The sequence below is a fragment of the Podarcis cretensis genome (genome assembly GCF_951804945.1).
Source record: "Podarcis cretensis genome assembly, chromosome: 3".
Lineage (NCBI taxonomy): Eukaryota > Metazoa > Chordata > Lepidosauria > Squamata > Lacertidae > Podarcis > Podarcis cretensis.
This window is the reverse complement of record NC_137172.1, coordinates 861046-873821: the sequence shown is the minus strand read 5'-3', so window position 1 is coordinate 873821 and position 12776 is coordinate 861046. Positions and strand designations below refer to the sequence as shown.

Genomic DNA, 12776 nt, shown 5'->3' with positions numbered 1-12776 from the left:
CACTTCCAGCTCTGGGGGGTCTCCTGGCCCCCCCAAGCAGATTTCGGGAGAGGAGATCACACTGCACTAGCAGGACTCCTTGCACTTGCGTCAACCAGTGCAGCAACCTGCGTGAATCCGGGCCCATGTCCTCCAGCTGGGGTGTTCTGTGAGCCTGAGGAGCTGGTCTGGAGCAGCCTGTGCGTTTTCTGAATTGCAGTGGCTGTGACCCTCAGCTGTCTCCTTGGACGCGATCTCTGGGCCGTGTGGCCTCTGGGCATAAGTTAAACTGTGGAACTCCCTCCCACAATGATGGCAACCAACCTAGATGGTCTTAAAAGGAGAGGAGAGGGCTAGGAATGGCATGAGCCTGTTAAATGGATGGCCTGTGACCTATGGAGTCTTGCCAGTGGGAGGGAGTCCGCAACCCCTGACCTCCTTTGCCCTGTCCTCCTTTGCCAGAGCCATGCTCGCCAACGCTGCCACGATGCGGATCCTCATCAAGGGGGGGAAGGTGGTGAACGACGACTGCACCCTGGAGGCCGACGTCTACATTGAGAATGGCATCATCCAGCAGGTGGGCCGTGAGCTCATGATCCCCGGCGGAGCCAAGGTCATCGATGCCACCGGCAAGCTGGTGATCCCGGGGGGCATCGATACCAGCACCCACTTCCACCAGACCTTCATGAACGCCACCTGCGTGGATGACTTCTACCATGGAACCAAGGTAGTCTTCTTCCTCCTCCTCCTCTTCTCTTGGTTGTGTGGTGCGGGGGGGGGGGGATGCCCAGCGGGTGGTCTGGTCTTGGGCATTGATGACCTGTGTGTGTGTTCTCTCAGAGTAGGGCAATTTCTGGGGAGACTTGAGATCTGTGGAATGGATGAGACATGAGGCAGGTCCACACCATCCATTTAAAGCAAATCCAACACACATTTAAAGCACATGACACCTGGGAACTGTAGTCCTGTCCCCCACAGAAATACAGTTCCCTGCATCCTTGACAAACTACAGTTCCCAGGATTCTTTGAGGGAATTCATGTGCTTTCAGTGTGTTTTGAGTATGCTTTAAATGAGCAGTGAGCTCTGTCCCAGGAGTTGGGAAGCCAGCTGTGGACACTTCTGGCAGCCAGCATCCCCCTGCATTTATTTCCACAGGCACCTCCATTATTGCTGATCCAAATGTCATCATTTGCTGCAATGCCCCTCCATGCCACCCGTGCCCAGCAAAGAGCCAACTGAGCTGGCTCTGCGCAGGGCAGGAGTGAATAGGTAAAAGCCTCTCAGGCCTCTGCCAACCTGGCGCCCTCCAGATATTTTGGGTGTCAGCATCCACCAGTGCAAGACATGCACTTCCATGGACTCCAGATCTCCCTCTGACCCAGGACTAACTCTGGCCTTGCCATGTGCTTAGTGAGATCTGGCCTCTGGCCCCTTTCTTCACCCCCCTTACTTCCCCGCCCCCCGGACAATGCTGGCCTGTCCCTTTGGCAAGGGGACAGGCCTTCTTTGGGTGAGGCCTAAATGTTGTAAGCAGAGTCAGAGCATTCCTAGTCAGCAACAGCCATGTGATTCCAGGGCCCCGTCTGCGCTGGGCAGAGGAGTGTGTAGCCGGCTGCCCGCCCTCCCTCAATGATTCCTGGCCATCCACTGCCTTGGCTTCCTTTTCCGGGGGGTGGTGAGGCCTTTCCCTTCCCTTCCCAAATGTGCTCCGGAACCGGGGGGAAGAACATCAGTGTTGACCAGTGGGGAGCGTGTGAAGTGACAGGAGCCTCCCTGGCAGCTGTTGGGGCCTCTTCCTGGGGTAGCTTGGCTGAGCAGGTGGCAGCTGCTGGTGTCATTTGCAGGGCAGGTGTGGGAAGGAGTCGGGTCACCCCATGGCGGGGGCTGGTCTCCCTTGCATCACGGCCCCGTTCTGCTCCTCATGGCATCCTGGGCCAAGCAGCAGCATCAGCTTCTTCCACCTTGCTCAAGAGGAGCCTGGTCAAAAGCCCCAGTTGCTTGCAAGGCCTGTGGGGGGGGGATCTGGCCGCCCAGCTGCCCAGCCACCCACCTGCTCAGACTGGACTGTATCTCCGCCTGCCTGCCTGCCTGCCTGCCTGCCGGTCATCTTGGGGACTGGGGGGGAGCTGTCCAGGCCTCTGGTGCTGAAAGTGCTCAGCTCCTTTGCTCAACACAAGGCAAAAGCACCAGTAACTCCACAGAAGAGCAGGAGTTCGTTTGTTTTCCATTTTGAAAAAATTCCAAGCCGGAAGGTGGTGGAACTAGAACTCAGATTACTAATATTTTTATAGGAATTGTTTTTAGAATTTCTGCTTTGTTCTTTTCTTTGTTTCTTTTTCCCCCCTTTACCAAGCAAACCCAAAGTGGCTTTCAAAAAATGCAGCCTGCTGATGCTCTTTTTAAAAAAATGTTCCAAACGGAGCTACCGCAAAGGGAACAGGATTGAAATAACAGCCAGATAAGCATTGTTCGTTTATTTCATTTCTTCCTGTGAGGCACCCCGAGTGATTAACGATCTAATAAAAATGCTGGCTGGTGTTTAACTAAGTTTTTCTGCTTGTGCAAGGCTAGTACTTGTGCAAGAGGGTTCCTCCCCTTTCCAGCCGTGCACCCCCCCCCCCAAAAAAAAAAAAATCTGATTTGGGTTGGTGGAACTTCTAGAACAGATTTAGGCAGTGGGGAGATGGGAAGAACGTTCCATCATGCAAGAAGAAATCATCTGACTAATGGAATGCCGCATGTTGAAAACAGCTGAAACAACCTTGTTTTTTAAAAAAGCATTCAGGCAAGTTCTACTCAGAGCAGCCCTTTCAAAATTAAAGGACCTAACTTAGTTGTGTGCATTAAGTTCAGAAGGTCTACTCTGAGTAGAATTTTGCTGAACACCACCCACCTACTTGGCTCCTGTGCATGAATTCTTTGGAGATGGCCTTCTGGCTGTGCACGGACTTTCCTTCTGTGAGCAGTGAGCCTGCTGTGGACCTACACACTCCCCTTTTTTGACAGGTGTGCAGCTGTTCTAGCACAGAATCAAGCCCATGACTGGTACATCCCCCTGTTTCCAACAGAAGCCAGTTCTGCAGAGGGCGGATTGAACGAGCTGTGCTTAACACCATAAAGCCTCCTCCCTCCCCATCTAGCTGCTCAGGGTGTCACTTGCACCAGTCACCGCGCCACTGTCTCCTCTGCCATGAACAGTGTTCCAAATACAGTGGACGCTCGGGTTGCGAACATGATCTGTGCGGGATGCATGTTCGCAACCTGCAGCGGCGCATCTGCACACGCGTGGGTTGCGATTTGGCGCTTCTGCACATGCGCGGCCGCTGAAACCCGGAAGTAACCCGTTCCGGTACTTCTGGGTTTTGGCAGTCTTTAACCCAAAAAAACTTAACCTGAAGTGTCTGTAACCCAAAGTATGACTGTATTTACCCGAAGGGCTGGCTCCTCAAAGAGTGCTCTGGAGAAATGCTTCATCCTGTGAGGCACTGGCTCTTTCCTTCCTTCTGTGGGTATGTCTAGGGCTGTAGCTGTGCTCTCCACCTGTGCCCCCCCAGAAGAGAATGTGGGGAAGGGGAGACATCTGTGACCCTCTGGTGCTGCTTAGCTACAACTCCCACCACCCCTGGCCATTGGCTGTCCTGACTGCAGTTGGTGGGTGTGGGGAGTCCAGCAGCCCTTTGGGGAGGGGCTTAAAATCTTCCCCACCTGCAGAGTCTTGGTCAAGCCTCCTGTGGCTGGTGTGCTGCAGACCAGGGTGCCTGTGAGGGCAAGGGTTGGTGGCTTGCTGTTGTAGGAATGCGCTCTGCACATGCTCACATCATGTTTGCCGTGGTTCAGTCCCTGGCGTTCAAAGTAGTTTCTGGGCACTGAGCCCCTTCACCTAAATTTAGGCTGTGAGTAAAGTCTCTTCTATCCCCCACCAGCCTGTTTTCTCTCTCTCTCTCTCTCTCTCTCTCTCTCTCTCTCTTGGGGCAGCTTGGGCACCCCAGGGAAGAAGTGTGTTTAGTCATGAGTGCCCAGTGCTGAGCACAACCAGGGCAATAGAAAGGGGGCTTCAGGTTCTGCTCACCAACCAGCTCCTCCCTGCCCCCCCCCACAAGGTCTCGGCCTTGGGTTCCTCTTGAAATTGTGAAGGCCTTGGAACCCAGAACCCTCATGCAGGGTCCTTGAGGGAATGTAGGCAAGGCAGCCAGGTTCTCCCCCTCCGCCCGCCCCCCTCAAAAAAGCAGCTTTGGGGATTAGCTGATGTCCCACAAGTGTCAGCTGAGGACACAGCCTTCCCTTTGCATTAGCAAGAAATGCTTCCTGCTGGCTCCTGACCCAGGGCCTCCATGCCAGGAAGGCTGCAGGGCTTGCAAACTCTGGGTTGGGCGTTGGTGGTTCACTCCTGGAAGTTCTTTTGGGGTTTCCACGGGGGCAACTCTCACCAGCTTCCCTTTGCCCCTGTGCCCAGGCTGCCCTGGTGGGGGGAACCACGATGGTGATTGGGCACGTGCTTCCGGACAAGGACATCTCCCTCCTGGACGCCTACGAAAAGTGCCGCAGCCTGGCCGACCCCAAGGTGTGCTGCGACTATGCCCTGCACATGGGCATCACCTGGTGGGCACCAAAGGTAAGAGGGCAGAGGGCGCACAGGGGGGGCTTGTTGGTCTCCCTAACTCAGAATGAGGAGGTCTTTTGCCTTGACTGGCAGCGGGTCTTTAGGGTTCCGAAAGTGGAGTCTTGTAAGAGCACAAGGAGTAATAATACAACAAAACAACACCACCACAAACTGGCTTATAAGTATAAAACCAAATTTACTAGAATAATAGCTAGAATAGAGATAGACTTGTAACCATTCAGACAACAAACATACTAAGGTGCCATGTGCAAGACAAAGCCTGGAGATACTGTAAACATGGAGTGGATAAATGTACAGCTCTATCTTAACAAGTTACATGCTCAGTAAATGTTACCCAGACTGGATAAATGAATCGTTCAACAAGTAGCGTAAGTCCAGCCACAGAACGGCAACCCCGTGCCGCCACAACGGCAAGGGTAGCCCACTGGAGAATATGAAAAGGGGTTTCAAAGCTGCTTTTCAAAGATTGAACTGGATGAGATGTTCTTCAGTGGGTCTTGGGTTGGAAACACAAAGCCGTATGCATGGATCAATCATGGGAAGGCAAATCAAAGCCGCCACCTTGGTGAGAATAACGCAAGTGGGCAAAAGGAGACCTGTTGTTCTCTGGATATATTACAGGTTTCGCTACACGCTTCATCAGTCCGAAAAGCCAGTCATACAAAACGGTTTGCTCAGGATAAAGAAAGTATTCACAGGCCTGCCGGATCAGGCCAAAAGCCCATTGCATTCTGCATCCTCTTCTCACAGTGACCAGCCAGATTCCCATTATGGGAAATCTGCAAGCAGGACCTCAGCCCGAGAGCCCCTTCCCCTCCCGTGGTTTCCCGCCTCCTGTGGCAGGGAGTTCCATAGATTAACTTTGCACTGCATTAAGAAGTCCTCTCTTTTATCCTCCCCAAATCTTCCCACTTTCAACCTCATTTGAAGCCACAAATTCTGGTGTCAGGAGAAGAGAAAAACTTTCCCCTTTTCTCTGTGCCATGCAGATTTAAATTCTTCTTTTTTAAAATTTTGTTTATGATTTCCAGGTTTATACATTTCACTAACTTTACAGTCAGTTTAACATTTCCAAACTTGACTCCCTTCCCCCTCTTTCTGCGGTTCCTTACATTTATTTTTAATATCTTCTGCATACCAAATTAACTTGTAAATTTAATTTTTCTTACCTGTTTACAATTAAATTTTCAATAAACTATTTCTATTCCTTTATAAAAAGTTTGTTATCTTGATTTCTTATTTTTCCGGTATGTTTTGCGATTTCTGCATATTCCGTAATTTTGTAAACTGCCATCGTTTTGCCTCTTAACTCCCCTTTAACCTAAAAAGCCCCCAACGCTTCAAACTTTCTTCACGGGGGGGGGGAGGGTACTCCATCTGCCTGACCCTTCTGGTTGCCCTCACTGCAGCCCCTTGGGGAGGGAGCCTGGGGCTTTGCCCCTTCTCCAGTGGTGCCACCTCCATGCCCCTCGGCCACGTCTCCTTCTCCCAGTGCTTCTGCAGCCATCCAGCTGCCACCCTCCCCACCTGCTCCAGCCTGCGGAGATTTTCCTCAGGCCAACTGCCGGGCCCTAGCAGGATCTCAAGGCCAGGGGTCTCAAGCATGCCTGCCAGCCGTCACATGGCCTCCAGCTGCTTCAAGGGCCGTGGAGCATCTGCTGGCTGGTAATTCTGGATTAGACCCCTGCCCACAACCATCTTGTTCCCCAGCCCCAGCTGGTGGCTTACCTCCTTATCCTCTTGTTTGGGTGTTTGTGGCTCAGCTCCTTCCTCCTCTCGGCCCCCTGACAGCTGTAACGGCCCTTCCTTTCCCTCCGCGGTTGGCCACTCCCTCCTCCTCCAGATTCCCCTCTTTGGTGGGCTTTGGCGCTGCCTTGCCTGGCTTCTGGCACTGGGAGAAGATGCCCCCCACTTGTGTCTTACCTGTGCAGGACCATTTCATCACAGCTTGGGGCACCCAGATGCGGCCTCTGTCTTCTGTAGTGGCACCTGCCCTGTGGAACACCATCCCACCAGATGTCAAGGAATTAAAGAACTAATTGACTTTTAGCCCTGTATAGGGAAGTTGTTAATGCTTATTGTGTTTTTAATATTTTGTTGGGAGCTGCCCAGAGTGGCTGGGGCAACCCAGTCAGATGGGCAGCATGTAATAAAAAAGTATTATTATTATTATTATTATTATTATTATTATTATTACCAAACATAGACCAATGACCTGCACAGAATACAGAGACAGAACATGCCTCTTTAACAAGGCATGAGCATGCCTGGATGCAGAGCAGATTCCTTCTCTGCTCCAGAGGACCCTCCCCACTTTCCCCTTCCATCGGTGGAGGTTCAATTTGGAGCAAGATGCTCCAAATACATGCTCCCTCCCGGCAGGGCCAAAGAGCCCGTTGCTCAAAGGCAGGGCCGGCTCCTCACAGATCCAGGCCCAGAGCAGCACGTTCCAGGTGGCTCGAGTGAGTGAGCCAGTCTGCAGAGGAAAGCTGGAAACAAGCAAAGTCGGGAGACATTGTGATGTGGGGATTGGGTGCCTCTTGAGGTGGGGGGGGGGTGCAGCCAGACAAGAGGGAGCATGGCCGCCTTGGAACATCAAAGCAATAAGTACATGAGTGTCCATTGCTTCCTGCTTCCAAACATACCACTGTAAACAGGAAGGTCTGGAAATGTTCAGGATTTGCACCAACTTCCACATGAGACCCCTAGCTCATCTTCCTGTGTTCATCAGAGCCTTAGATTTGGGCAAATTAGATGAGCTCAAGGCCTGTGGCTTTGGCCCTCTCCGTTCGGCTGGCAGCATTTCCACGGCTGCCGGGGTGTCAGTGGGCAGGTGAGACCTTTGGGCAAATGACGCCTGCCCCTTCTGCCTCAGGTGAAGGCCGAGATGGAGACCCTGGTGCGGGAGAAGGGCATCAACTCCTTCCAGATGTTCATGACCTACAAGGACTTGTACATGCTGCGGGACAGCGAGCTCTACCAGGTCTTCCACGCCTGCAAGGACATTGGCGCCATCGCCCGCGTCCACGCCGAGAATGGAGAGCTGGTGGCCGAGGTGAGCTGCTCAGGGGGCAGGGGGGATGCAGCGGGGCTGCAGCCCGGGGGGGGCAGTGGAAGGGGAAGATCCCATCAGGCGATCCATAGGCTCTCCTCCCCTGGGAGAGGGGAGGAAGAGGCAGGGACCAGCAAGGGGGCAGGAAGAAGGTGACCCCTGTCCCTGCCTACCCCAGACTGACCCCCTCTTTTGCCTTTCCCTGCAGGGGGCCAGGGAAGCCCTGGAGCTGGGCATCACCGGCCCAGAAGGGATCGAGATCAGCCGGCCGGAGGAGGTAAGGGTGCCCACCAAGGAAGGAAGTGTTGCGTTCCCAAAGCAAAGAAGGATTGGATTCTGAGTAATAAAATACACACAGGCTTGACCAGCAAGACTCTGGGGGGAAGTGTCAATAATAATCCGTCCACCCCTCGGCCCAGGTCATTTTATTCACAAAAGAACTTTTTACACAGGGTTCGTGAGAACCAATCAGATTTCCTCTGAGCATTTCAAAAAACCCCACGTGGGGACAAAGTTAAAGTTAAAACTACAAAGAGCTTATTTGAGCATGCATGCGTAGTTCAGAGTCAATAAAATAGGAAACAAGGAGGTCATAAACAGGAGAGGCAGAATGGCAGTATTTACCATCTCCTTGTGAACTCTCTTCCTGGCCTTTAAGATCTATCTAAAGATTCACAAACTACATCAAAGCTACCTTCTGTCTTGATGACCCAGGATGCCTGATGAAGCAACTGGCCTGTGTTCCAGAATGCTTATACGTGCCTGTCAGGCGTAGAGAAAGAAAATGGGCAGAGGAGGAGAGGCTTGTGGGATTCGATCAGGAACTATTGTCAATGAATCAAACCCAGTCAACGCCTTATGCTTTCATTGCTGACACAATGGCTTGCTCCGTATTTTCATAATTCCTCATAGCAATCCCACCTGGCCCCCACAAGGAAGGAGGCACACCTATGAATGAACACACCTGCCCTGCTAAGAATCTCACTCCCCCCAAGGCCCAAGAGAGAAGGGGGTGGTGGAGGAGGGACTTTGCTGCCCATGCGAGGTTGGGGGCAGCTGGCTGAGCTTGTGGGTGCTGCTCATAAGTGGGGGGATTATCATGGCCGTTGGTAGTGGGTAGGGGAGCACCTGTGCCTGCTGAGCTCCAGGACCCACCACCTGCAGCCGAAAATAAGTGAGGTCACCCACCCATTCCCACTGGCTTCACTGGGGCAGACTCTTGCCCCATTTGTGCCCCATCCCATGAGCTAGAGCAGGGGGAAGTGTTGGGGTTCTGTTGGCACCTGCAGGCACTGCCTTGGGGTCTGGTTGGCCGGGCCGCTGCCTGCCTCATCTCTCTCTCTCTCTCTCTCTCTCTCTCTCTCTCTCTCTCTGCATTGCAGTTGGAAGCTGAAGCTACGCATCGGGTCATCACCATCGCTAACCGGGTGAGCAGCCTTAACCGCCCCCTCTTTGTGCTGCTGAGGACTGAGGCTGGCTCTTCTTTCCCAATTGGGTGGGGGCCCCTTTGCCATCCCAGGTGGATGGATGCCTTGGACTCAGTGCCCAGGTCTCTCTCATTGCCCCAAACCCCCTGACGCCTTTCCTCTTCTTTTTGTCCTCCTCCCTCGGCAGACTCACTGCCCCGTCTACCTGGTCAACGTTTCCAGCATGTCAGCCGGGGACGTCATTGCCACCGCCAAGATGCAAGGTGAGTGGCGTTCCCTGCATCTGAAGCAGGAGGTGCCCACACGGCAACTGCGAGGAGAGATGGCAAGCTGCCCTTGGCATGTCCCGGCCCCTGGCCCCATCCTGCCCCTCCTTGCTAGCCGTTGCAAGGAGTGGGTCTTTTCTCCCCAGTCAGCTGGGGTGCCTGTTTTGGGGTGCCCTTTGGGTCCCTCCCAACTCTGCAGCTAACCTTCCTGGACCCTGAAATCGCCCTCTGAGGCCCTTCTCTGTGTGCCTCCTCTATGATCTCTCCAGAGGGTGGCAACCCAAGAACGGGCCTCTGTGGTGGCTCCCCATTTGTGGAATGCTCTCCCCAGGGAGGCTTGTCTGGTGCCTTCCTTACAGATCTTTAGAAGCCAGGTGAAAACGTTCCTTTTTAACCAGGCCTTGGGCTGATTAAGCTTCTACATTAATATTGTTTTACTGTTTTGTTTTGTTTCTCATGTTTTCCCCCTGCATTTTATTATTCTGTGAACCACCCTGAGACCTTATGGTGAAGGGCGGTATATAAATCCAATAAGTAAAACAAAAAAAACACACACACAATTCTGTGAGCAAAGTGTCCCTGGCACCCCCCTCGAGCGCACAGCTGAACGATGTGCCCCGCAAGTCCTGCCTCTGGTTGCTGTGGGGCTTTCGAGGAAACCACCCCCTCCCTGCCCCACGGCCAGGCCTGAGGTCCCTCCCCTTGCTTCCCCGCAGGGAAGGTGGTGTACGCAGAGACCACCACGGCCCACACTGCGCTGACGGGCTTGCACTACTACCACCAGGAGTGGTCCCACGCGGCGGCTTACGTCACTGTCCCGCCCTTGCGGCTGGACACCAACACCTCCACCTACCTCATGAGCCTGCTTGCCAAGTAAGGGGGCCTGGGCTGGGGGGTGATCCAGCCCTAGAGGATGAAGGGAGAGGAGGAGGAGGAGGAAGGGAGGGAAGGAAGGAAGGGGTGGCTTCGCGTGGAGAGGCCGAGAAGCCCCCTCCCTGTCAGCTGGCGAGGGGGGTGCTAAGACCAGCTCTCCCTGCAGTGACACCCTGAACGTGGTGGCCTCCGACCACCGGCCCTTCACCACCAAGCAGAAGGCCATGGGCAAGGAGGACTTCACCAAGATCCCCCACGGAGTCAGCGGAGTGCAGGACCGCATGGCCGTCATCTGGGAACGGGGAGTGGTAGGTGGACGCACCCCGTGGGAAATGGGTAGATGCCCCCCTGTTGCCCTCATCCTGCCATGGGGAGGGGAGGGGGCCTGGGGCGTGAGAGGCTGCCAAGCAAGGAATTGACTCTTCATTGTCGAAGGGATGCTTGCAGGGGGGGGGGAGGCATGTCCTTCAGCCCCACATCTCTCAGGGGTGCACCCGACGAGGCGGTTGCCACAACAGAGACCTCCGCTTATGTCTCTTCCCCACCTGAGCTGCCTGCCAGCAGGAGAAGACTGCGCCTGTGCGTGACCCACCTCTGCTTCTCTCTCTTCCATCCTCTCCTGGTCCTGCCAGGCAGGAGAGGTGGGGGCAGGAGACGGCGGTGTGGAAGCCCTTGACCCTTCCCCCGCCTGAGCTGTCTCCCTCCTCTGCTGCTGTTCTTTACTCTCCACTTGTGACCCCCGATCACCGATCCCTTTTCCCAAATCAGGCTCCAGTGCCCCTTCTCCCCAGAATGCAGCCATCACTCCCTGTGGCTCCACCCAGTCCCTGACTTGCCAGTGTGGTGCCAGTGGTTAAGAGCGGTGGACTCGTAATCTGGGGAACCGGGTTCGCTTCCCTGCTCCTCCACCTGCAGCTGCTGGGTGACCTTGAGCCAGTCACACTTCTCTGAAGTCTCTCAGCCCCACTCACCTCACAGAGTGTTTGTTGTGGGGCAGGAAGGGAAAGGAGGCTGTGAGCCGCTTTGAGACTCCTTAAGGGGAGTGGAAGGCGGGATATCAATTCCAAATTCCTCTTCTTCTTCCCTTCGCTCGGTGCAGAGGGGCAAAGGCTAGCAGGAGAGGCTTGGAGTAAGCCCTCCTGGGGCCCCTCTGCTGGCTGGCTGCCCGCATGAGAAAGAAAGGGGCTCAGGGCAGGCACCCCCAGCCCAGCCTTGCAGCAACACTCAGCGCTGAGCCCACGGCAGAGCTCCCCTTGCCTGCTTCCCTGCCACCAGCACAGCCTGTCCTCCAGCAGCCAGGGGGCATACAAACTAACATGGGGGGGGGGGGTGCTCCAGGATCCACCCCAGCACCACCCCCCAGAGATCTGCAAGAGGGGGAGAGAATCCCATTTCAGGCCTGTGGAGGGGGCTCGGCGAGGCCGTTTCAAAGGCAGCAATCCTAGCCAGGGAGTGGTCCTCTGGTGGTGGGGGGGGGAGGGGTCTCCCAGAGCGTTTCCCATCAGCTGCCCCCTGCCCCCCAGCTCCTGCCAAGTCCTCTGACCTCTCTCTCCCCTCAGGTGGGGGGCAAGATGGACGAGAACCGCTTTGTCGCCATCACCAGCTCCAACGCTGCCAAGATCTACAACATGTACCCCCGCAAAGGCCGCATCATCCCTGGGGCTGATGCAGACGTGGTCGTGTGGGACCCAGAGGCCACCAAGTAGGTGGGGGGGCACAAAGGGGCCACAAGGAACAGGGAGGGGGCTGGGTGTCAGCAGGGCCATGTTGGGAGTGGCAGCCTGGGGCTTATGGGCTGTGAGAAGAGGGGAGTTGACTGGGGGGGGGGTCGCTTTGGCCTGTTGCTGCTTCAGAAGCCAGGCTCCCCTCCCCTCCTGCTGGCTGCCTCCCCAGGGAAGCGAGGGGGGGGGGAGAGAAGGATGCTCACAGAGATAAGAGGTTCTCCCCAGCATCATGGCTGTGTGTCCAGCACTTGCTGCATCAGTTTATTTGATGGAATGGTATATTATTTCATACAATTTATATGCTTCCTGATGGTTTGAAGAAACACACAAATAAACCTCCAAGTGGCTTGCAAAAAAGATAAAACAATAACATGGTCAATAACAGATATTAGAAAGTTCAGAAAGACTTCCAGGAGGACAAAATAACAGTAGACTAAAAACAGAACAAAACCTCCATCAGCTTTCTAAGCTTCTGGGTCGGCTTGTCCAAACAAGAATGTTTCCAGCATGTATTGGATTTCCAGTGGTTCTTGTTGCTGGGGTTTCTTTTAACTGTCGATTGCTTCAAGGCGTTTTTGTGGGAAGCCATTCGTAAGCCAATTCAATAGGTAATGAGGAAAGGCTTCACCCTGGCCCCTCCCCAACCAGGCTTGCCTTTCTGCCACAGAGGCACTACGACGGGGGGGGGGGGCATAGGAAGTTGCCTTGTTCCATGTCAGACCCTCACTCCATCTAGCGCAATGTCATCTGCACTGCCTGGCAACAGAAGCAGCAGCTCTCCATGTTTTTGCAGCGCTGCTTGGAGATGCATTGGGCACGGAGCCTGTGGCTTT

The 12776-nt window shown here is 54.4% G+C and overlaps 1 protein-coding gene and 1 long non-coding RNA gene across 3 annotated transcripts in view; one reads left to right on the top strand and one right to left on the bottom strand.

The window, feature by feature from the left end:
- Positions 1-12776, bottom strand: part of LOC307212024 — a 448212-nt gene that overhangs the window by 401791 nt on the left and 33645 nt on the right. The gene's annotated exons all lie outside the window — the stretch shown is intronic.
- Positions 1-12776, top strand: part of DPYSL5 (dihydropyrimidinase like 5) — a 36574-nt gene that overhangs the window by 15648 nt on the left and 8150 nt on the right. For both annotated transcript variants that reach the window (XM_079968746.1, XM_079968745.1), the window contains exons 2-10: positions 442-706; positions 4434-4592; positions 7477-7656; positions 7862-7930; positions 9036-9080; positions 9268-9343; positions 10063-10219; positions 10386-10527; positions 11779-11921. In XM_079968746.1, the coding sequence (XP_079824872.1) occupies positions 446-706; positions 4434-4592; positions 7477-7656; positions 7862-7930; positions 9036-9080; positions 9268-9343; positions 10063-10219; positions 10386-10527; positions 11779-11921 (1232 nt within the window). In that variant the 5' untranslated portion in view covers positions 442-445. The remainder of the gene's footprint in view (positions 1-441; positions 707-4433; positions 4593-7476; positions 7657-7861; positions 7931-9035; positions 9081-9267; positions 9344-10062; positions 10220-10385; positions 10528-11778; positions 11922-12776) is intronic.